Source organism: Rousettus aegyptiacus, unplaced genomic scaffold (genome assembly GCF_014176215.1).
Source record: "Rousettus aegyptiacus isolate mRouAeg1 unplaced genomic scaffold, mRouAeg1.p scaffold_m13_p_8, whole genome shotgun sequence".
Classification (NCBI taxonomy): domain Eukaryota; kingdom Metazoa; phylum Chordata; class Mammalia; order Chiroptera; family Pteropodidae; genus Rousettus; species Rousettus aegyptiacus.
Genome location: NW_023416311.1, coordinates 43065812 through 43089377, shown reverse-complemented (window position 1 = coordinate 43089377; position 23566 = coordinate 43065812). Strand labels below are relative to the sequence as shown.

At 40.4% G+C, this 23566-nt stretch overlaps 2 protein-coding genes across 6 annotated transcripts in view; one reads left to right on the top strand and one right to left on the bottom strand.

Moving 5' to 3' along the window:
- The window catches only part of EPB41L4A (erythrocyte membrane protein band 4.1 like 4A), a 211479-nt gene extending 209127 nt beyond the window's left edge, over positions 1 to 2352 (bottom strand). For 3 of the 5 annotated variants that reach the window (XR_001597196.2, XM_016147196.2, XM_016147174.2), the window contains exon 1: positions 2033 to 2159. Coding sequence is in view for 4 of the 5 variants with exons in the window: in XM_016147196.2 (XP_016002682.2) it covers positions 2033 to 2131 (99 nt within the window). In the remaining variant the exon portion in view is untranslated. Of the gene's footprint in view, positions 1 to 2032 lie in introns of all 5 variants that reach the window. The other 2 variants (XM_016147164.2, XM_016147191.2) reach the window with 2 other exon arrangements.
- LOC118606529 (junctophilin-2-like) overlaps positions 2130 to 23566 on the top strand; it is a 42170-nt gene continuing 20733 nt past the window's right edge. The window contains exon 1 of the mRNA XM_036225605.1: positions 2130 to 2830. Within this exon, the coding sequence (XP_036081498.1) occupies positions 2130 to 2830 (701 nt within the window). The remainder of the gene's footprint in view (positions 2831 to 23566) is intronic.

Here is a 23566-nt window from a genome sequence, read left to right as displayed (position 1 = left end):
ACAAATATACATATGTGTTTAATTTAGTACACGCCACAAGTAGATATGTGCTTAACACATGCATTTTATGGTAGCATGGTAGTTACAGATAATGTGGTTAAGTTCAGCAGAAAACATCTGTGTTACACATATGGCCATCGAAATAATTGTGGCATGCTTTTGTGACACTGAAAGAAGTCAAGCATGTTGCAAAATGATTACTTCCTACAAAAGCCTGCTTAAATTATTGTTTAGTTAAATGGCATCTATCCAAAATAACATCGTTTTAAAGTTGCTATTGTCTTTGAATCACTCTCCAGTTTTCAACTTATTTGTAAAGCAAGGTAAGCGCTATCAGGTTATAAAAAGTAATTATGGACTAGGATTTTTGATTCATGTTCCTTTAACAAAATTACTCCATTTGATCCCAAGACTTGGCTGCTCTCTTAACAGAGTAACGTACATGCTCCACAGCTGACCGGTATGGCTTTCATGGTTATACAGGAAGCTCACACTCTATATGACTTTAGACTTGGCACTCCAGAAGGATTTGTTCTAGTATCAGATCATCAGTTATCTTTTTCTAATTGTTTCTATCCCCAAGCCAAAGAGAATTATTGTATTATCAAAAATTTCTGATGTTTTTGATTTTTGCCATTTTATTCACACAGTATACCCAAGGATGCTGTTATATGATCTTATAAGGGAAGTTCTTTTCCTGATGTCATTTGGGCAGAGGGGATGTTTTGGAAGATAAAGATAAGTTGAAAATAGAAAATGAACACTGTCCTGAAGGGAAAACCAAAGGGGAATCTGATTGACTTTTGCTTATTGTAATTACTGGGGACACACTATTCAAAACAATTTCCTAAAGGGTTAACTTTATCTTGTGGTTTTAATGGACCATTTTTGCCCTTTTTCCTGCAAAACAATGACATCTGTGAAATCAGAATCCTGTATACCAAAAACGGTAATATCAAAACTGAAGCTTTTGGTCAGGAACAGTTACTCTAGTGTGCATAAAGCTAGGTAAAAACTGATGCACACAAGGAAATGCCCAGGGCCTATGCCATTAGGATTAATTTCTGAGATGACAAGACTAGGAGAGGACACTTGGCAGAGACTTAACTTGATTTCTCAGGGGACAAGCTGGGGAGGAGGAGGGAGAGGCTGACCTTCACCAGACTCAGAGGCTGAGTTATCTAAAATATCTGTGATTTAAAAGTGAAGGAGAAAAGTAAACAAAACGCTCCCGATTCCTATCACCTCCAGGTAGTTACATGGCTGCAACAGCAAAACAAGTGCGTCTCCGCCTCCGTCAGGTTTGTCCACTCGACCACAAGAACTCAGCAAAATTAAGGAAGTGGATCTCTGCGATCTCTCACAGCCTTTGTGTTTAGTTCTCTAGGTTAACAGTAGTAATTGCATTTTAATGACCTACAAACAGGAGCAAAGTTACTGAATCGCTTTGAGAGATGTTTATTTAAATGTGGGGAACCAGTTTGCTTGCTAGTGGAAAGGGAGATTATTTTCCTTCCAAAGGTAACAATACCCAGCTACAAGTACAGGCAACACAATCACAATCACCCAATCAATGTATTTCAACGAGTGAACTCCTTCACTTCCTCAATGACACCGTCAGGAAAAAGCCTCATCAAAGCCGAGGGAAATCGTGTCTTCCACGCAGCAAGCAGCACGTATATTCAATTCTGTGCCTCCCTGGGAGCTGCAGGGGACCTTTAGATGCTTTGGGAGGAAACTGGTGTTAGGAAGAGTTTTGGCCTCCGTTGCAGGACCGGGGACTGCAGCTGAGAATTAATGCGTGGACTACCCTTTGAGACGTCAAACTTACTTTCCTTTATGAAGGGATTCAAAGTTAACCCACCCTGGCACGTCTACCCTCTACCTGAGCTCTGGGGGTAGCTGCGGTTCTTTCCCACTGCCCGGCGACGCAGTTGCCGGCCCAACCGGTGACAGCCCTCACACTAAGCCACGGACCCCCCGAGCCCTCCGGGCTGCCAATGCCCCGAACACGCCCCCGGCCGGCCCCTACCTTAATGCCCTGCTGCTGGGTGGTGAGAGTTAACTTCGATTCGTCCAGGAGCAAAACTTCGCAGTAAAATTCTTCCGGAACAGCGCAGAAACAGCCCATGACGGCAGTGGCAGTCTCCAGCCAGGCGAGAAAGACGCGACCCGGGCGCCGAGCCGCCCCCTCCCCTCAAGCGCGAGGCGTTAATTTATCGTCCGCGCTGTGGCGAGGGCGACAGGAACCGCTCGCGGCGAGGTCCGGGGCCGCGCAGGCGGGAGGCGAGGACCGCGGGCGAACGCGCAGCGTCAGCGCCCGGGAGCCGGCGGGGAAGGGCCGGCGGAACTGGGCGCGGAGGGCGGCGGCGCGTCCCCGCGCATCCTGCGGCTCCGGCTCCTCGAAAGGCGGGGGCGCCGCGGCCCCTCCCGGAGTCCTGAGGACAACGAAAGTCGCCTGGCAATCGGGGCAAGAGGCCCAAAACGGGAGGGACGAGAGCTCGAGGCGCCCCCCCGCCCGCCTCGACTTGGAAGACCCTCAAAGCTCCTCAGCCGCCTCCACCCGCGCGTCCCAGAGCGCGGCCGGCACGCGCCGACCGCCCCTCCGCCTGCGGGGTCCCCGGCGGGCGCGCACTTCCAGCTGCGACCCCACCCCGCAGCCTCGGGTCCCGTCCGCCGAATGGGGAGCACTCGGCCACTCCTCTGTGTTTCAGGGGTACCCACGACGTCCCGGCAACACCGCAGGGGCAGCGGCGACCGTCGTCCCAGTCTGCGGGCACCGAGAAGTCCGCAGACCGTCGGGAAGGGCAGCGGGCTCCTCCCGCGACCGGTGAGTGGAAGTCAGCTGGCCGCGGAGCGCAGCTCCAGTCTGGGGATCCCCGAGCCCATCGTGGGGAACTGTGCGGGGCCAAGTTCAAGGTCCCCCTCCGGAATGCCCTGCCGCCGCGGCGGTGCGCTGCTTCTCCGGGAGGTCAGAGAAGCGCGGAGTCGCAGGACTGGCGTGCGGGCGCGTGGGGGGTGTGCCTCGGGCGCGCCAGGCCGCGGCGGCTCCAGGGAAAGTTGTCTCGGCAGAGCGAGGGGTGGCGCCCCGCGCGGGCGCAGCCCAGGTGCAGCTGGGCCGGGCTGGGCCGGGGCGTCAGCAAAAAGCCCCGGAGCGAAGCGACAGCCAGGCGGCCGGGAAGGGGGCTCCCCTTCTGGGCGGGGTCGCGGCTGGGGGCGGAGGGCGGAGCGGAGGTGGTCTAATGGCGAAGTGCTGACAGGTCCGCGGGCGAAGCTGCGCGCGGCGCGCAAGTCACGGGGTCGCGCGGAACCCTGACCCCGCTCGCTGTGTCCGTTTCCCGGGGAGACCCGGCGGCTGGCGCCGGGAGGGGAGGGCGCATTCCTCCTTGGACCCGGCGTTCGGCGCTCGCGGTCCCACGCCCTCCGCGCGGCCGGCAGTGTCCAGGACTGGCGGACACAACAGCTCTGAGGCTGCAGTGACCCCTGGTGGGTCCTCTTATCGGTGCACAGGCAGCGGGGGCTGAGCTGCGAATGAGGCAGAACTGCTCTGGCCTTCGGAGCAGGTGCAATCTGTGCTCTCCAGCTGGGAACCAGCAGCTATTTGATACGAGTCCTAACTAGAGGAGACACAGGGGAGGATGCGGAGCCAGGTTGAGGGTAGGCCTCCCAGAAAATTTCTCTACTCTATATTAAGTATTAGAAAGAGCAAGAGCTTTGGCATCAGACAGTTTTGCGTTCCCTCCTCTACCACTTAGAAGCTAGGTAGCCACGCTCAAAAAAATTTGGTTAAAATCAAAAAAGCTGGCACCTGCAGCACAGTGGAATGAAGTGAACAATTTGCAACTTTGGAGTGAGTTTCCTTCCATAGTACTTTCACAAAGAACCTTCTGTAGGAAGCCTTGGCCCCCTGCTATAGCAGTCTTTTCTAAACATGAATGAGCACAACGCCCACATGTGATATAAACCCACCATGTATGATATGAACTTTACCTAAAACCATCAATCAAACCTATTTTATCTTACAAGCTTTCTGTGAAATGAAAGCAGATTTTGAATTTCTAATCAAATTCTGTGCCCAGCTTTGGGTTGTATTGTCCAAGTTTTGCAGTACATGATCTAACACATTATTCTGGGTTTAATGTCTTTACTCTGGAGGCTTTTCTGTAATATAATACTCCTGACACAAATTATCAAATGAGATTGAAACATTTTATAACAGATTTTCATTCTTTATCATAATGCTCAGTAAAGCCACCTATGCCTGGAAAACCAAAGATAAGACTCAAGTGTAACAATTTGTTTCCCAGTTCTGACTTTTGCTGCCACTCGTTTTATGTCCTTTGATTTGAGTTTTGTTTTACCTCCAATGATAATGGAAAGGCTAGGGGTTTGGGGTGAGGCAGCGATCTAGTTACAAGCTCTTTACAAGGGAGAGCACCAAGCTGAGAAGTCCTATACATATGACCACCTTTACTGAGTGAGACATTTTCTTTTTCATTTCTTTATCACAGACTGGAGAAAATAAACAATGTATTTAATACAAAATTGGAGTTTCCTAGATATAATAGGAAGATTCTACAGGTTGCTAAAAAAAAAAAAAAAATCACTCGAGATATAATTGGCATGAAATAAATTGCATATATTTAAAGTATGCGATTTGATAAATTTTTGCATGTGTGTATACCGATGGAACCACCACAGTCAAGCTAGCACACATATCCATCACCCATAAAGTTTCCTCCTTTACCTTTGTAATCTCTCCTTTGGACTCCTCACCACGTGCCCCCTCCCAGGCAACCACAGATCTACTTTTTGTCACTATAGATTATCTGCATTTTCTACAGTTTTATATAAATGGAATCATTGTGTCAACTCTTTTATGTCCGATTTGTTTCACTTAGCATAATTATTTTGAGATTTATGAATAGTTCATCCATTTGTATTGCTCAGTAGTATTTCTTTATACATACATACCACAATTTGTATATCTATTCATTTGTGTGGTTTCTAATTTTTTACTATTATAAATAGTACAAATTTTAAAAATTCTTCTCTGAGGATTGTACTAGTAAGCTCGGGCTATCTTAACAAAATGGTGTAGTCCAGGTGGCTTAAATGTCTACGGCCATGCCACCTTGAACAAGCCCAATCACCTCTGATCTCGGAAACTAAGCAAGGTTGGGCCTGGTTAATACTTGGGTGAGAGACCACCTGGGAAAACTAGGTGCTTGCTGTAGGTGCAAAAAATAAATAAATAAATAAATAAATAAATAGATAGATAGATAGATAAATATATAAAAATAAAAATAAAGGATTATAAGATGACAAGGTCCTTGCAATCTGTGAGGTCAACCAAGGATTGTGTCGCCTAAGAAAATAAATAAATAAAAGGTGGCTTAAACACCAGACACTTATTTTCTCACAGTTCTGGAGGCTGGAAGTCCAAGATCAGGGTGCCAGCATAGTCACTTCCTAGTGAGACCTCTCTTCTTGGCTATGGGCAGCTACTATCCCACCGTGTGCTCACATGACCTCTTCTTTGTTCCAAGATGTGAGCTCTACGGTGTCTCGTCTCATAAGGACATTAAACCTTTTGTATCAACGCCCCGCTCTTACCACTTCATGTAACCTCAATTACCTCCTTGTAGACCCTGTCTCCACATATAGTCACATTGAGGGACAGAGCATTTATTTATTTATCTGTTTATCTGTTTGTTTATTCATTTTTTTATTTAATAAAGAATGGAATAATTAGATTATAAGATATACAAGTGAAAAATAACCACAGGAAAATATACTGGATATCATTAGTCATTAGGGGAATGACTATTAAAATCACCATAAAATACAACTGCAGACCTAGCAGAATGGCTACCATACCTAGTTATCATACCACCATACTAAGTATTGGTGAGGATGAGGAACAATTTGAATTCTCATGCACTGCTGGTGGGCATGTAAGATGATATGACCAGTTTCTTAAAAAGCTGAACATACACCTTCCGCAGGATTTTGGAAGAAGACTTTCTCTGCCTATCTAGAGAAACAAATTCACAAAATACTATTCAAACACATCACTCCCCACCCCCAGGAAAAATCATATAGTTTTTCAACATGTGCATAACATAATAGAGTCTTTTTAAAGCCTGTGTGAAAGCCTTTGATCTCTTTTCAGAGATTTTTTAGAAAAATATTTTCTTTGGTCGAGATGACATTTTGTCATTATATAACCCTATGTAGATGAGTCAAATGACAAATTCAGAGTAGATAATATTTTATGGAAATATGTAGACCATCTGTGAAAGACTATAGGAATCTTCATCCTAGAAGAAGCATTTTGACTTCACATAAAACAAGCTCTACCCCTTGCTGAAACATGTGCTTCAAAATGCCAGGCACAGAATTCTTTTTAAAGCACCGTATTCTTTTTTTAGGGAGATGTATTTAAACAATCCATGTCCTCTGTCATCTTTTATATTTTTGCATTTTCCAAACTTTAGAAAGTTAACTATAATTTGAGACAGGAAAAAACACCTTGAAAATATTAACTGTAAACAAGTAATAACTCAATTACTTAAATACCCAAGGGCAGTGCAGTAAAATCGCCTGAAAGACTTGTTAAAACATAGATTGTTGGCCCCACCCCTAGAGTTTCTGGCAGCCTGCAGGGGAGCCTGAGAATTTGCATTTCTAACCAGGTCCTAGGTGATGCTTATTCTGCTGGTTTGCAACCACACTTTGAGAAGCACTGCTCTAGAAATTACAAAAAATAATAAAAATTTTCCTAATTACCTATGAATAGTTGTTTAAAGGGGAGGTGTGTTCTTTACTAGTAGCTTCCCTGTTACTTGCCTCATCCATCATTACCTCATTAATGCTTGTCAAGGAAGAGTATTGAAGACCCTGCCAAGTAGATTACATCAGAAAAAGTAGTTTTTCAAGAAGGGAAATATCCCTGTTTTAATTTCATCATGCTCTTGCCTAGTCTCTTCAGACACTTTACGCATTTTTCTTTCTAATATAGGATATGCCCAGACACATCCAGTTTTTAAGACCATTCTGCCTTCTGACTCACTTCAAATATATGTCCTTAACCAGCTATCCTCTCTTCTAAGTACTGAGGACTCAGATCCCATTTATTGAAACGCCTCAAGGGTGTTACCCACATTTCAAGGGAAGTCATCTCCCAGACAGCAACCTAAGCTGTTTCTTCATTCTTGTCATCTCCATATAAATGTTCTTTGGAGTTTACTGAGAATTCTCATTTTCCATAGTTTGTAATCCTAGTTGGTGAATGCATTGATATGCTTTGTATTTGGTATAAATGGTTTAGAACTTTGACTTTTGAAGTACCCTAGTATCCGCTTCTCTGGTCAAATGTAAACTGGCAAAAAATGGGGGTAGAGGAGCAAGATAATAAGTCTAGTCCCTTTGGAGACATTTTTGAGTTTCTTAGACAACAGATTAACATCTTCTGCCTATTTGATTTGATTAAGCTTGGTCAAAGTGGATAAAATGGCTATTTGGATACGTAGTTGGTAGAACTCAGGCTTTCTGGAGTGCAAACTGGCATAGATACAATAATTTAAATATGCATACACTTTGAGCCAGAAATTCAATATCAAGGAATTTATCTTTATCCAATAATAGACATGATGTATGTAAAAATATATTTACTATGGCATGTTTATAATATTAAAGCTTTTTAAATAACTCAAGTGTCCAGTAATAGGGAGTTGTTACATTAACTCTAGAGTATGCATGGAATAGAAGACCCAACAGCTGTTAGGAAAAGCTGAGTTGGATGTGTATGCACTGACATGGAAAGTTATCCCAACTAAGCAATGAGATGGAGGGAAAAAAAGCAGCTTACATACTAGTGCAAATAAAAAGATCCATTTTTATTTGTTTTTAAAAGAAAGTTTGAATTTTTTACAATGAGCATGAATGAATTAAAAAATGAAAATAAATTTTTATATTAAAAGAATGTTGTCAAATTTCTGGCTAATGAAGTTGAACTTCATTTAAAAATAAATTTTTTTTCTAGACTCTGTCCAGGATTCTAATGTATTGACTCTTTTATCTGGTACCCATCAAAGGATGAGGAAATTAGCTTTTAGTTATGCTGCAATTGTTTTGATTTTAAGTCAGACTAGCCATATGACCTTAAAGAAGTCCCATCATCTCTCCATGCCTCAGCATGCTCTTCTATAAAATAAAGGACCGAAGACTTGTCTTCTGGTGCCTCTAGATCTTCACACCCAGCATGCTGCTTTCTTCTGAAAACAACACATTGCTCTTCCTATAAAGGTGATGTTCCCGGAAAGAGCAACCCAGTGTAACGTCTGGCAAAGTAGATTACCTCTGAACGCATGTCCAGGCTTCTGATTCTGACATTAAGAAGTTGCCAAGAAAAACTGAAACAGTCATTTCATGGGTGGTTGGTGGTTGGGACTAGTATCGAGACATTTTACTGTATTTCTTTTTGTACATTTGGAATTTTATATACTGTTATTCTGTACACCTGTTACCTGTCATTAAAAAATAAATCTTTTTAAATCATTTTTAAAAGACAAAGTATAGTTTATGCCCTGTCTTTTTAAATGGACACTCATAGAGTAAAGACTGGATTCATGTATGTCAAAATATCAACAGCGAGTATCTCTTTGTGGTAGAACTGTGAGTGAATTTTGTTTCCTATGATTTTATTTATTTTTATAAATTTTATTTCATGAATATTATTCCTGTGGCCTGGTAAATCTTTTCATTTTAAGCATTGATCTTAAATTTTTTAAAATGTAAAGAAAAGAACAAAAGGAAGCCAAATGACCACATCAAAACAAAGGGAAAAGGAGTTGGCACAAAATCTCTATTGGTGACCATGTCACCTGACACAGACAGGTGCTCAAGTGCTTGGCCTATGACTCGCTGACTTTCAGCCTCTGAATCCTCATGTCCTCTCATTATTAGCTGTTTTCTCAGCTTACAACCTGTCTGTCTCTTCCCCACATCTTTCATCCGTTGCCCCATTTTCATGTTGGTAGGTCCCACCTGCTGCTCAGGTGTGCACTCAGATGGCTCTCCTCCAGGAAGCTACCATGACTCTTAGGTCTGGGTTACTTTCTAATCCAATCTGCATTATCACCACCCACTTCCTAGACTGTACTTCCTGAAATCAGGACCATGGCTGACTTGTTCTTATAGCTCAAGTGCCTGTCACAGTAGACTCTCAAAAAAATGTGTGTTGAATGAATGAGATTGCATATGCAAGCTTCACTTCTGGCATGCTACTTGTACTTTTTTTTTTTTTTTTGGTAGCACCTTCAACTGGATTCTAGCTTGATTCCCTTCTAGAAAATTCTGATTTCACCAGTTATCCATCTTAACCAAAAGCAACTTTTGTTAATGGGATAACTTTGCCCTGAGGCTTCCCAATGCCCCGTGTATTACTGAGTTTTGTAGTTGGCATTTGGATCTCAGAAGTTTTGTGAGATAGTCCCTTATTTTCAGTAGAAATTAACTTTGATGAGCAATTAGAACAAGTGTAATTACTTGAGTGCTTCCTTGTGTAAACTTACAGACTAGAGTTCATACTATATCGAATAAACAATAATGCTAGTAGAAATACCTCATGAGCTGATATCTAAAATGATACTGATAAAAGGGTTGCAATAATCTGTTCCTTTGGAAGGCCTGGTTGAGTTGCCCAAAATGAGGAGCGATCTCTAATAATTCATTTAATCTGGGTTTAAAGCATGCTTATTGATATTATGATTGTAGTTGGTGGTGGTGGTGATATTCCAAAACAGTTGCAAGTAATAAAACTACTTAGAACCTGTAGCATGTGAAATCTGGAAGGAATTTTAATGATCACCTTAATCCCACCCATTAATTATCTTACATATGAAAGTTTTGAGACACAAAGAGATGAAGTGTTTAGCTGTTGGCAGAGTTTGGTTAGACAGTAGGACTCCTCCCCTTAAGTCTTAATTTAATTCTCCACTACTTGTAACATAACCCCACCCAAAATTCTAGGAAAATATTAAATTCATTTAAGCTTTGTTGTATATAGATATAATGTATATGTAAGAAGTGTATATTTTAGTCCAGGTTGTAGATAAGATAAAGCAATATTTATGAGGGGTATATATCTAACCATAATCAAATTACTGTATTCCATTGAATCTAAGATGCCACAGATTACATTAATAACTTAGAAAGAAATAAAGAATAAGAAAGAAATAAAAACTGCCAATTGATTGTTAATTAGGATCATGTTTATCTTACTCCTTTCTGCTAAAATAATTGAAAATGTTACTAATCTCTCCACATTTATATCATGTTCATTGGTAAATGTAAGTGAAGAACCAGACACAAATGTTTTCATGTAACAGATGTATATAACAAAGAATCCATGTATATAATTTTTTAGTAAATCAAATTTCAGGATACTTTGAAAACCCAACTTAAACCAACCTTTAATATAGAGTTTATTGCCTCGCTGACTACAAATTCCAAGCAGCATCCAAGAACTGGCTCTGAGTCTTTGGGTCCTGTCACCTCTAGCACTATCATGTATTGGTCTTGAACTTAGCCTCGCTTCTCCTGAAGCAATCACATGCTGGAGTACTTCCAGGACTCACATCTGCTGTCCACACCACATTGAGCAAAGGGAGCCAACTGTTGGAGCTTTCTTAGTGGGAGGCACAGGGTTCACTCTGATGGACCAGCTTGAGTCACAAGCCGTTCAGTGAAACCATTAAGAACAAAGATTCCAGAGTTAAACTGTGTGAGCTCACTGTTAGCCAGCTTTGTACCTCAGAGCGACACCGATGGGGTTATACTAGCACTTGCCTCATGAGGATGTCATGAGGATTAAATGGAATAATGCAGTGTTTAGAATAGTGCCTGGCACTTAGTAAACAGTATGAAAGTATTGTTAATGATGATGTCATCCATCCCTGAAGTAATCACCATGGCTAGGGAGACTACTGAACAGTTTAGCATAGGTCAAAAGGCACCTCTAAAGTGATAGGCAGAATTTGTTTCTCTGGAGTCACATGGGGTTCACTAATAGGGGCACCGAGAAGGAATAACTAGGCAATTAAGACAAAGAATGCAGGTAGGAGTAGCCAACAGACATCTACTACACAAGTCATGGTTTAAATATAGAGTTTAATAAATCACATTCTAAAACGAAGACCATGTATCTAAGGTAAATAATTTTCTTTGAAAAATCTTGTATCTTTGACAAATACCCATTTTTATATACTATTTCCATAACAATATGTAACATATAAGTTATACATTTTAAAAATGCTCTTCAGACTCACCTTATTCTCATGTATTTTCATTCATGTTACTGTTCAGTCAGTACTCATTGACCATCCACTGCATAGGCTTAGCATTCAACAAATTGGACCTGGTCTCTGCCCTCGCAGAGTTTGCAGTCCTATAGGAGGTAGTTCTTAGCAAGTATTATCCTTCCTTTACCTAGATCACTATTTCATTAAAAAAGAAGTGCAAATAAGACCCTAGAAAATTAATATGTGAATTTTTTTGGCTGAGTAGATTATTTTTGACTACATATTGTAATTATGAATTATTGCATTCTATGTATTTGTGTCCCTTGTTAGACTGTGAGCTGCTCGAGGGCAGAGACAGCACCCTATTCATTTGGTTTTCTGTTTTTGTTTTTGTTTTTCATTTGTAACACCAAAAATAATGCCTGGCATATAGGTACCCACAGCTTTTAATTAATTAATTTAGTCAAAACTCCAGAAAAGCAGTATGAGTGGCTGGAGTGGGTAAGAGTTAGGTAGCAAGAGGCAGTTCCTAAGTATTTATCCAAAAGATATTTCTGATTTTGCAACTTATGATAACTAGAGGTTACAGCTTACCTTCCCATTATCTATATATCAAAGCAAAATGTAGCATATAATCTACCTCTGAAATTAAACCCCAATTTTTATCTGGGCATTTTCCCCAAATTCCGTGGCCAGTAGGTATAGCCATGTGGCTTAGACCTAGCCAATAAGATTTAAGTGTTAAGCTTAAATGGTATTTCCTGGGAGTCTTTTAAAAGTCTTCCTAAAAGTCTTCAAAAGGAAGGAAGGAAACAGACAACATTTCTGTCCTCCTTCCTTGTAGCCAGAATTTTAATGTGATGGCCAGAGTGTAAAAAGCTATCTAAAGACAATGACTTGGGAACAAAAAAGGAGCGTGAGCCCTGCAAGCACGGCCACCCCACCAGCCTTGGGCATCTCTGGGCTTCTTCATGTCCACCTGTTCAAACCCCCGTTGTTTGTTTTTGGGGGTTTGCTCGTTGCTTGTTTGTTTTTTGTTATAGGTGACTACATATAATCCTGAATGAAACTCACACCCATCTTTTAACTGTATAAAACAGCAAGAAGCCATATAAACAACCTAAATTTTTTTTAAGGACCACTTACTTACGTGCTACATGCTGCTCCTTTGAAATAAGTTTTGTCTATTATGGAATACAAATATTTAACTCCTCTGATTCCAAATATTTAATATTAGTATATTCCTTTTCTTTGAAAATGTATAACTTAGACTTCTTAATTCAGGAAGAACTAGAGGGAAAGAAGGGATTTCTTCCGCTGCAGAAGTCCCCACGGCTAACTCCAACAGTAGCCTGTCCCGTCCTTGCCCCTCCATTGGCAACTCTGGGCTTGGGACACAGAAATGGGGGACAGAAAGCAAAGTTAGGATGAGGGGATACTCCAGAGTGATTTGTTGTTCCTCAGAAGCCTTTGTTATTAACTTTTAAAAATCTTCAGGTCCCGTTATATAATTAACGTCATTTGAGCTTCTAAACCCATGACAAAGGCAGGACCAGTGTTATCATCTTTGTTGTGAAGTTGAGTAAACCGGGGCTTAGAGAGGTAAGGGGACTTCCCCAGCAGGTAGTGTTTTGGGAAAAGAGGGGTCTGTTGCACTACATACATGCTGTAGTTACCCACATACTCGTGGATCTGACCTAATAGAGTAATTTCTTAAGTAAAGGTGAAATAAAACAAAAATACACTTATCCTCCTCGGTCTGATTTAACAAAGGGACGATCTGAGGTTAGACAGTCAATATTCATTCTTTTTTTTCTTTCTTTTTTTTTTTTAATTTCAAATTTTACAAGCTGCCTTTGGTGGAAGAACTAGAGGATTAAGGCACAAGCAAGAGAGCCTTACTGATATTTCATTCTCTTTCTAGACTGTGCTCCTGAAAGACCAAGGCTCCTGCTTGCTGGGCTGGTAGACCCCTCTGACTGATCCCACCTGCCAGCACACTTCAGCTGGCTCCCCAGCAAACATATGGTGCCAAGGTCAATATTTACCTTCATTTAACATGTACAGTACTTCATCTGTTTATTTATTCAGTAGATAGGCTTCACAGAGCAAAATCCTTTTGTTCTCTACATGGATTACTAAATATCAGAGCCATGGAAAACAACTTCCAGACAAGACCATCCAACCCTTTTTGTGCAATGTTTGCATACAATTGCTTCTCCTATGAGAGGAATACACACACACACATAGACACACACACACATATGTGTGTGTATGTATATATACACATACACACATATGTATATATACACACACAAATATATACATTGAGAATATATTATTTTTATGTGTAATATATATGCTTGAGATTACATTATTGACTATATATATTATTTAGAAAATAGTATATAGTATTTTTAATTTAGGCATTGCTACCTAAATTTAGGCATTACTACCTTAATTTAGGCATTGCTACCTTTGAGAGGCTTTTACAAACAGAAAAGACTATTCAGGATCTTTTTTTTAAAATAATTAATGATCAAAATGAAAAATCTAGGTCTTGAGCTTTTAGTTCACTTATAAATATTATTCTGTTCATAAAACTAACAAATTTTAATAATCACTTTTAAGGAAGCTTTGATTACTTGATTACTATGTTATATTAGATTGAAGGGTGCTTAAAAACTGAAGGAACAATGTCATGCCAAATAACTTTGGGGTTACTGTCTCAATGTGCTAATATTTCACCGAGATCACAGATATTAAATGAGATGTGAGGTTAAGGGTTAGAAATACCAAGCACCATCTTCTTCCCAACCCTTGTGGTTTGGCCGAGCTTCTTATAACAATCACTGTGTCAAATGACTCAAGTGACTGGATTTATCTCTTCTGACACCACAGAGTACTGGGCTCTAAACAGTGGATGTGCTTAAAGTCTTTTTTCCCTCTTCTTCTATCGCTAACCCTGGCACTTGAGTCATAACTTGGGAGAAAGCGCCTTCTTCTCCTTTAATTCACACCTTTCCAAACAATCACCAGCTTCCTATTTCACCTACAGCCTCCGAAATCACCCTCAGATCTGCCCCACTCCTTCCCCACAGCAGTCGCCTGAATTCAGGCTTTATCATTATTTTCTCTGGTTACTCAATAGCTCCCACCAGTCGCCTCTGTTCCAGGGGCTCTGTCATAAGCCTCCTCCTTCAGTCATGATGGTAACTACTCCACCACCACCACCCACCACCACTGCCATTTACGAATGCCTTCTGCACGCCAGACAGCAAGCTAGATGCTCTCACTGTGTTATCCCCATGACTTTGGCTAGAGCCCTGCCTAAGACAAATTATTAGCCTCATTTTAAGATGAGTAAACCGAGGCTTGGGGAGGTTAAATAACCTTTTCAAGGTCAAGAAGTTAGTGTGGAGGTAAATCAGGACTTAAACCCAATACTTAGCAGTTTCCCAAAATAGCCTTGTTCCTCTTCCCCACCTATAACAGTCTTACTATTTTATATTCTGGATCATTCTTCTGAGATGACGCCCACTCCTGACCCTCATCTGATTGAGATATCTCTGCCTTAGTTTCCATAGCACTTTCTGCATTCCTTTATCAGAGCACCAAGCATACTTGACTATACATGATTCACTTCTTTACCTTTCCAGCCCCAAGGAAAATGCCTGATACTCAAGCACAGATTTTAGAGACCAAAATACTCCATCACTTACTAGCCCAGTGACCTTGGGCAAGTCATTTATTCTCTCTGATTTACATCAGTGACTAAATAAGAATAATAATTCCACTTGCTGGGTTGTTGTGAGAATAGAATTAAAATGTACAAAAAATACTAGGCACTGCTTGACAGAAAATAAATAATAGCTGCCATTATGATATTGATATGGTTATTGACCACTAAAGAAGGTGTTGTTTCTGAGTAGGTAATGTGAATCAAGTATATGAAAGTAGAGTATCTTACAGGGAAGAGCCTGGGCTCTCTGGGGACCAGCAATAAATCTGCCATTTCAAAACCTACTTCTTGTCTCTAGACAGCTTCCTTTCAACCCAATCAGGGGATGCTAAAAGTCTCCTCTTTTCTATGGTTCATTTTAATTGAAATCTCCAGACATTGCCTGAGTTCCCACTGTATGTCCGATACAGAACCTTGTAGAAGATACACTGTTGAGGACAGGCCTCTCTCTACCCTTCATGAGTTGGTTCTAATTCTCCCAAGGAAAAAACTGACTGACATGCACTCGGTGTGGGCAAGGGTGAGGGCCATTACTGGCCTCAGTGGAGATGGGAACATGCAAAGGGGTGAAGAAAAGAGAAAATCAGTGAAATCAGTTGGACAGTTCATCAGCCCAGGGCAAATTTGGGTTGCAGAAAGGCCAAAACAGCTGCAATATTTAAAAAATGAGATTGTAGAGACCAAGCTAGAGACCTGTTAACACGTAAACTTTCTGTGTCTGGGTACTTGGGATTGATGTAACTGAATCAAAGACCTCGATCACACCCAGATTTTACTGCTCTGTACATTGAGTGACTTCTGTGTGGGGCAGGAATCTGATTGTGATGGGACTTGAATCTGTTCTACTTTACCCTCTCTAAACAACTTTTTGTAGATTATTTAATTGGCTTCTCATATTTGAACTTGGGACTTATTCCTGCTGAGCTAGGTTAAAGCAGTTTATCTAGATGATTGCCTGTGTTGTATGATTTAACTGGCCTGGAAGACGTGGATTCCAACAGCTCTCCATCTCCCCAAAATTTCAACAGCACTAATACATTCCTTTGGGTTTACAACTGACTCTAGGAAGATCATATGTTGACTATCTTGTATATTTTGGCATGATCTAGTGAATTATCTTCTTAAGAAGCAGATGAAAGTGCAGAATAAGCAAATAGTTATTGAACACTAACTGTGTAACAGACACAAGGCTAGTGGCCAGGACACAATAATGAATAGGATGCAGCCCCTGCCCTCCGGTGGCTCACAGCTTAATGCCTGGAGACTTTCCATGCCTGCAGCATTGCCGGAGGAAGGGAGGTTTGCTGAGGCCCCAGAGTAGAGAGTTCTGGGTAATCCAGGGTAGCATGAGGTCCATGATCAAAAAGGTAAGAGGAAGAGCTTAATATACATTTTAGCTGTTTTACACTTTGATCTAAGACAGCCTTGTTTCCTGGACTTTTCCAGTTCATTCTAACCTCTGCCTCCTAAAGCATCTGCACTATATCATCCCAATCTTGAGTATTCACGTAGGTGGCTGTCATCTTCACATCCTGAGTGACTTGATATTACTCACTCCTCTCAGGCCTGCTGCCCCAATGTCAAGCCTTCATTTTCTTTACAGGCAGTTACTTTATCTCCCTGCCTCTCGCCCATGACTATCCACCACATTTTTTGTACTATAGCCAGAGCATTTTTCTGGACAATAAATCTGGTCTTTATCACCTTCTAGTCTAATTATTCCACTCCCTGAGCAATACTCTGCCAGAGATTTTTCCTGCATATTCAAGCTCCCCAAAACATACAAGGTCCTTATCCTCCATACTTTTCCCAACAAATCTCCACATACCCATGAGTTCAAGCCAAAATGATACAAGCCAATGAAGCATTTGTACTTTTATTTTTAATAAATTTCACCAGAATTTTTTTCTCAGAGTTATAGCAACTATTTCTCTCCATCCTTACTTGCCCTTTTTATTTTTTTAATTTATTTATTTAAATTAATTTCAAGTATACAATACATTGGTTAGACATCTATATAGTTCATAAAACGATCCCCCCAATTGCTCTCTCTCTCCCAACCTTCCACCTGGCCAACATATTAATGCAAACTGCATTCCCTATACTGTGCTCCCCATCCCTGTGACCATCTATCAGCTACTAATTTGCCCTTTTTAATTTTGCAACCCCAATGTGTGAAACATAGCATCTCATTGTTTCTCCTCCTCCTCCTCCTCCTCCTCCTCCTCCTCCTCCTCCTCCTCCTCCTCCTCCTCCTCCTCCTCTTCCTCCTCCTCCTCTTCCTCCTCCTCCTTCTCCTCCTCCTCCTCCTTCTTCTCCTCCTTCTATTAGCTGGAAAGAGAGAGTGAGAGAGAGAAAGAAATGAGAGTCTCTGTTGTTTAAATGTGTATTTTCCCCTGACCTCTAGGAAGGCTGAGCATAGTTTTAGATATTTACTAATGATTAGGAATTCCTCCTCTATACTTTGCTTGTTCATAGCCATTGCATAATTTTCAATTAAAGTATTTTTCCTTTTCTTGTTAATTTATAGAAGCTCTTTATGAAACGAACTTTTGATTTTCTAGTAAAGAAAATAGGTAACAATTATCGAGTACTTTTCTGTAGCAGGCACTGTTTCTCCAGTCAATTGTAGGTCTTTAGATTTTGCTTATGTTATATTTTTAAAGCTATAAACTAATAAATATTTAATGAATAATGGATAAATGAATGAGTGAATGAAGTGTGTGAATAAAATGTATAAATCCCGTCTGTTCCCTAAGGCTGGCTTTTTGACTGGGGCTATTTCATCACAGGATCCCTCTGTATTCTCTTGTGCCCCTTTCTCTCCTTTCCCTGCTCCTTCCAGCCACCACTCTCCGCCTCTTCTTTGACCAGGTAGAAAGTACACCAGATACATGCTTCCAGAAGGAGGTGAAAGCCTTTCTCGCCTGTTAAGTGTTGGGCTTTGGAAAAGGGCTCAGGAAACACACTCACGGTGAGAGCAGGAAAAGCTTTGTTTCATAAATTGTTCAGAGGAAGCAGTTATTACCTGAGATGATATGCCTAGCACATAGGGACATAAAAGATCTTAGCGGTGAGCCAACTAAAATTTTAGTGTTATTTCTTTAATATACTGTATTTTGGGAGGAGTTTTAAACCCTTTCTGGCTTATTTATGAAACACCAATGAGCCCGCAGAACTCTAGAGAGATGTATTCCAGAAAAAAAGAGCCAAATCCATGACAATAGACAAGGCAGAATGGCAGAAAAATATTAAACCTGAATTGAAGAGGTTTCGCCCCTAAAGCGTGTATTCGATGATTTTCTTTTAATATTAAAAGTGCTTCCAATTCAAATTTATACCAGCATACCCCAGTGTAATTCAGTGTATTTCTTCACGATCCCCACTCCACTACTTCTGCTGAGACTACCAAATAATTTCCACGGCTCCTTTTCTGCATGCTCCCCGCAACCCCAGTTTTCTTTTAACATTCATTTCTCTTAAATGACTCATAAGTTAAAGTCAGTGCATTTGGGACACTCTGTGTGTTACTTGCAGATAAAACACTTAAGTGTTTCATTTGGAATCAAATAGTTTCCTTAGGAAATTAACTGAAATCCCAGAATTGCTGAATAAACCGATAAGCAAAATCAGGTCACCAGACAAAAAAATCATCTTTTTATTAACAAAGAATCTAAAGCAGCTTTACAAAGATACACAAACAGAAAGACATCGGTCTAGAAATCACTTCGTTTGGGCCCAAATTACCATTGCGTACTAATGTAGGCAGTCAGAAAATAAAGATTTTAATAAAAATGAGCAGGGCCAGGTTCCATAAACTAATCAGGAATAACTACAAAAGCCATTTCCCTAGAGATGGATTCATGACATCTGGCTTTGACAGTTCAGTCTCCTGGCTGGCAGCAGAGGTCTAGGCAAGATGATCAAAACCCTGGTCCATAATGTATTCTAGCCTGAGGATAATCATTGACATCAGACTTGGCAAACCTTGGGCAAGATCAATTCATTCATTCATTATTCAATAACTATTTACAGAGCGCATACTCCAAGTACTCCACCAGCGATACATTAGTTCCTTGTCAGGGGAAAACAGTCCCTGTTTGGAATCCAGCAAGGGAAGCCAAGTCAAATGCCCACAGAAGCCAGGCAGGGAACGTCGTAAATGAGGGAGGCCGGGTGGGGATTGGGAATTAGGGTAGATGGAAGAGCAGAGGCCTGTCTAGAAGAGGCTGCCTTTCTTCACCTCCACTGATTATTTCCATAGGGAAACATGAGCTCAGTATTGCCACATTTTTAGTTTTCAAAAAAGGATTCTCAAGTCCCAATTTTATTGTGAAATTTCTTTTTCTTAAACATTGGCAACTAATCACAATTTTTTTTTTTTTTAAATGCGATGTCAGCAGAGCAAAACATGACTGCAAAGCCAAGTTTGACCTGAGCAGCCGGTTTACAACCTCTGACCTGGAACATTTACATAGTATTTAAAAAAAATGGGCAATGAATTTCACTAAGTTGCTATTTCCCTCTCCCCTCAACTTTTGAAAATACCTGAAATATGGGACTGCTATTCTTAAAATAAGTTTGACATAAAACAAATTTTTTAAATGATTGGAATGTGATACTCGAAATCTCTCTCCACCCCATTCCCGCCCCCCTCCCCCTACCACTTGGAGTGTCTAGGATTATCTTGAAAATGACTCAAAATATAGGAACCTTTCTAATCAAGTGTCCTTACCACCTACACATCATTGGTCATTTTATTGTGGAATTTTCACACACACACACACACACACACACACACACACACACACACACACCGCCCCTTCCCGCCCAGGGGTGTCTCAAGATCTAGATGCTATTGCCCCTTTGCATATCTGAAACTCAGGCCCTATTGGTACTGCAAATCCTCGCTGATTTTTACAAAGGAGAGGGTAACTTTTTCCTTTTTCTGGCCGTTGTCGCCTTTTCTCTCTACTCCTGGAAAGTCTCCCACTCTTGCTCTTCAGCCCCAGCCAGAGTATTGCCCCCACCCTAGCACCTATGCTAGCCAGTACTGTAACTGTGCAAATTAGAAAAGGGGGGCCTTGCCTCGCGGCACTTCACTAATCCTTGGAAGATTGTCAGAATATACAAATCCCTGACTCCTTCATCAATGGGCTCTCTTCCAGTACCATCTACACAATAAGGGATGGCCCTCTTCTCACCCCCTCCAAGGGCACTTTCTCTCCAATCCATCCCCAAATTCCTTGTCTTTTGGCACCTCATAAACCCATGGCCCTTATTTTTCAACTTCTTGTTTTCGCAATTAATTGACCAATCAATAATAAAGGAACTGAACTAGGTGTTCCCCTCCCTGCCCCCAGGTCTTGATCTTGTAAAGGATTGGCAGGCAGAGTCACCTTTATTGGACTACTGAGAAAAGTTTGAACAAATGGGACCAGAGGGCGATAAATATGTAGCACAGGGCAGTTTTCCAGAGATTCTTAAATCCAGGCTTCAAAAAAGAGACTAAAAATTGACTGCCGCAACTGCGAAGTAGTTTAATCTACCCTAAGATATATGTGTTTGTTTTTGTTTTTGCATGCACATCGTTTACTAAAGTTTGGATTTTAATGCTTATAGGATTTTAACCACTCTGCTCAATTGTCTCTACCGTGTGAATTAAGAAATAGATTCTACTATAAACGTTACTTAAATGAAACGTGTTTTTTCTCATGTAATATAGTTCTAGCATAAACAGTACAAAGCTAGGATGACAGATCCATGGTGTGAGGGACCTAGGCCCCTTCTATGTTGTTACTCAACCATCCTAAGGCATTGACTTTATCTGAGTTGTCCGAGATAGCTGACTCTCACCTTGTACAGGTTCTTGCTGATGAGAAAGGGGGAAGGAAGGGGATAGTGGGCCCATTCTCCATAATGTACAGCCTAGAAGTTACATTTATTATTTCTGCTCACACCTCATTGGCCAGAACTTAATCACATGCTGTCTTAGTCTGCTTGAGCTGCTATAACAAAGTACCACAGACTGGGTGGTACAAATAACAGAAATTTATTTCTCACAGTTCTGGAGGTTAGGAAGTTCAAAATCAAGGTACTGGCTGATTTGATTTTTGGTGAGAGCTCTCGTCTTGGCATGCAGACAACTGTCTTCTCACTGTGTCCTCTATAGTGGGAAGAGAGCGAGCTTTCTCTTCCTCATATTAGAAGGCAGAAGTCTTTTGAGATTAGGGCCCCACCCTTATGACCTCATTTAACCTTGATTTCTTCCTATAGACGCTATCTCCAGATGTAGTCACTTGGGGGAGGGTTAGGTATCAACGTGTGAATTTGGGTAGGACACAATCCATTCCATAACACTACATAACAAGTGGTCTGGCCTAGTTGACAGGTGGCCTGGGCAGTGTAGTGTGTATTCTCTGCAGGATTCTATTACTAATATTAAAGGTCCATTGGTAGTCTTTCATACGACACAACTTTTTTACCTGCCTAGTTCTTCTAGGCATTTCCTTTGGCAATAGTATTTCAGTGTCTATTATTTTGTTGGCAGTTTTCTGAATCCCAGCAACAGTCATATCTATATTCAGAAATAAATATACTATAAAGACCAATATGAATGATGTTTACATTACTCACCACAGATCTCCCAGCGCCATAAATTGATTGAGCATCTCAGAGAACAAAAGTGACCAGTGAGCTAATGCTAATTGTATGCAATCGTTTTAATTTAATAAAGCTGTATAAAACCAAGAAAGCTGTACCACCTTTCATTTTCCTATTTGTGACTGGCTCAGCTCTGCTCTGTAGCCTTGTAACCTGACAGTGGTGAGACAGTGAGGCAGTGCTCAGCGACCCCTCATTTAATTCAGAGAGCCAACCACATCCTGCAAAATCGGATTTTAAAAGTATGCAAATTAAGGTCAAACGGCCCCACATCTAAGATTTAATGGCTAATCTGTTCAGACAGCTGCTTCTTGGCCATTAAATTACAAGGTGACTGAGTTCATTAAGATTTTCACACACAACTAACTCCTCAAATTGTATTCCATACTTCTTGAAGACTTTCATGGGCAAAGCTAGTCAGATGAGCTATGGCTATAGCAGAAAGAGCCAATCTGTCGCCATTTGTTTTCCAGTAGACAAAGAAGCATTATTTTCAGGGTGATTAGAGCTGGTCACTCAAGCCAGATTCCAGGATGAGGTCATAAAGACCGGTCACTGTGGGGTTTATTGCCAAAGGCAACTGAGGAAAGAGTCCAGTTTTCTTTGCTGAAAGACATATTGCCAAACATTCAAATTAAACATTAAAATTAAGTTACCTTTATTCACATTATCTTGAACATATTGAAAATAATAGAGCCAGATTCAGGTCCTTAAACATTAGCCTTATATATGGACGCACCGTTTATTATTATTGCTATTCTCTTTCCTCTTTTCTATGCTTTTCCTCTCTTTTCCTTTTGTTTTGTAAAACTATATTTCCAAGCAAAATAATGTGAAATACACTTTGTTCTGCTCATACGATTTATGTAATATTATTTTATTATTAAATATGAGAAAATTTTAATGCATTAACTATACTACTCAAATTTTCTCATATGTACTATAAGCTACTTTATTTTCACAGAACTGTCTAGTCAATTAAAATTACTGTGAATTCTTAAAACAACTCAAAGTCTTGTGTTATAAGCATGTTAAGATAAAACCTCACAAACTGGCAATGATAAGGAAATGGTTATTCTCCTAAATGAGATTTCTTTATTACAGATATTCGTAAAAGCAATTTGTCCTTAACTAGCACATATAATATAGAAACAAGGAACAAAATAAACTATGATTGAACAATAAACACAAGCCATTTAGCACAAAATAATTTTATTGCTAAAACCAGAAGTTGAAGGTTCATAGAATAAATTAATTTATGAGCTCTAGAATTGGGAAAAAAAAGTTATCAGCGTAAGACTAAATTGCCTTTTCTAACTAGTAAGGTCCTGAAATTCACAGAGCCAAAAATTACTTTCAATCATAATTAAATCAATTACACCTTGAATTATCACAAATTCTAATTGAAGTAATCATGAGATTTAAGAATTCAGTTGTCCCTTGCAATATTACCAAAGGAAGTAAGCTTTAAAATTTTTGAAAAAGTTCTATCTACATTCTCTGTTATTTGTAGGTGAGAAAAAGTGATAGCAATCTAAATATCTTTTTATAAGGTATGGTTATAAAGTCATTTAAACTGCACTCAAAATAATATGAAATAAATGGAAAATAGTTATGATAGAATGTGAAGTATAAAAGGCAAATCTTAAGGTTTTCTTTTCTTCCAAAGGAATGAATTACTGTGATGGGAAAATAATTTTGGTTGTCATTGTTATAAACTACGAAAGATCAATATTCAATACCTCCCAGTCTAATCCTGTCATTTTAATAATGAAATACAATAGTGCAAGCATCAATTCCAGTTTTCTATGGTGAGGCATTTACTTGAAATCCATATATGTTAGCTACTTCCCCT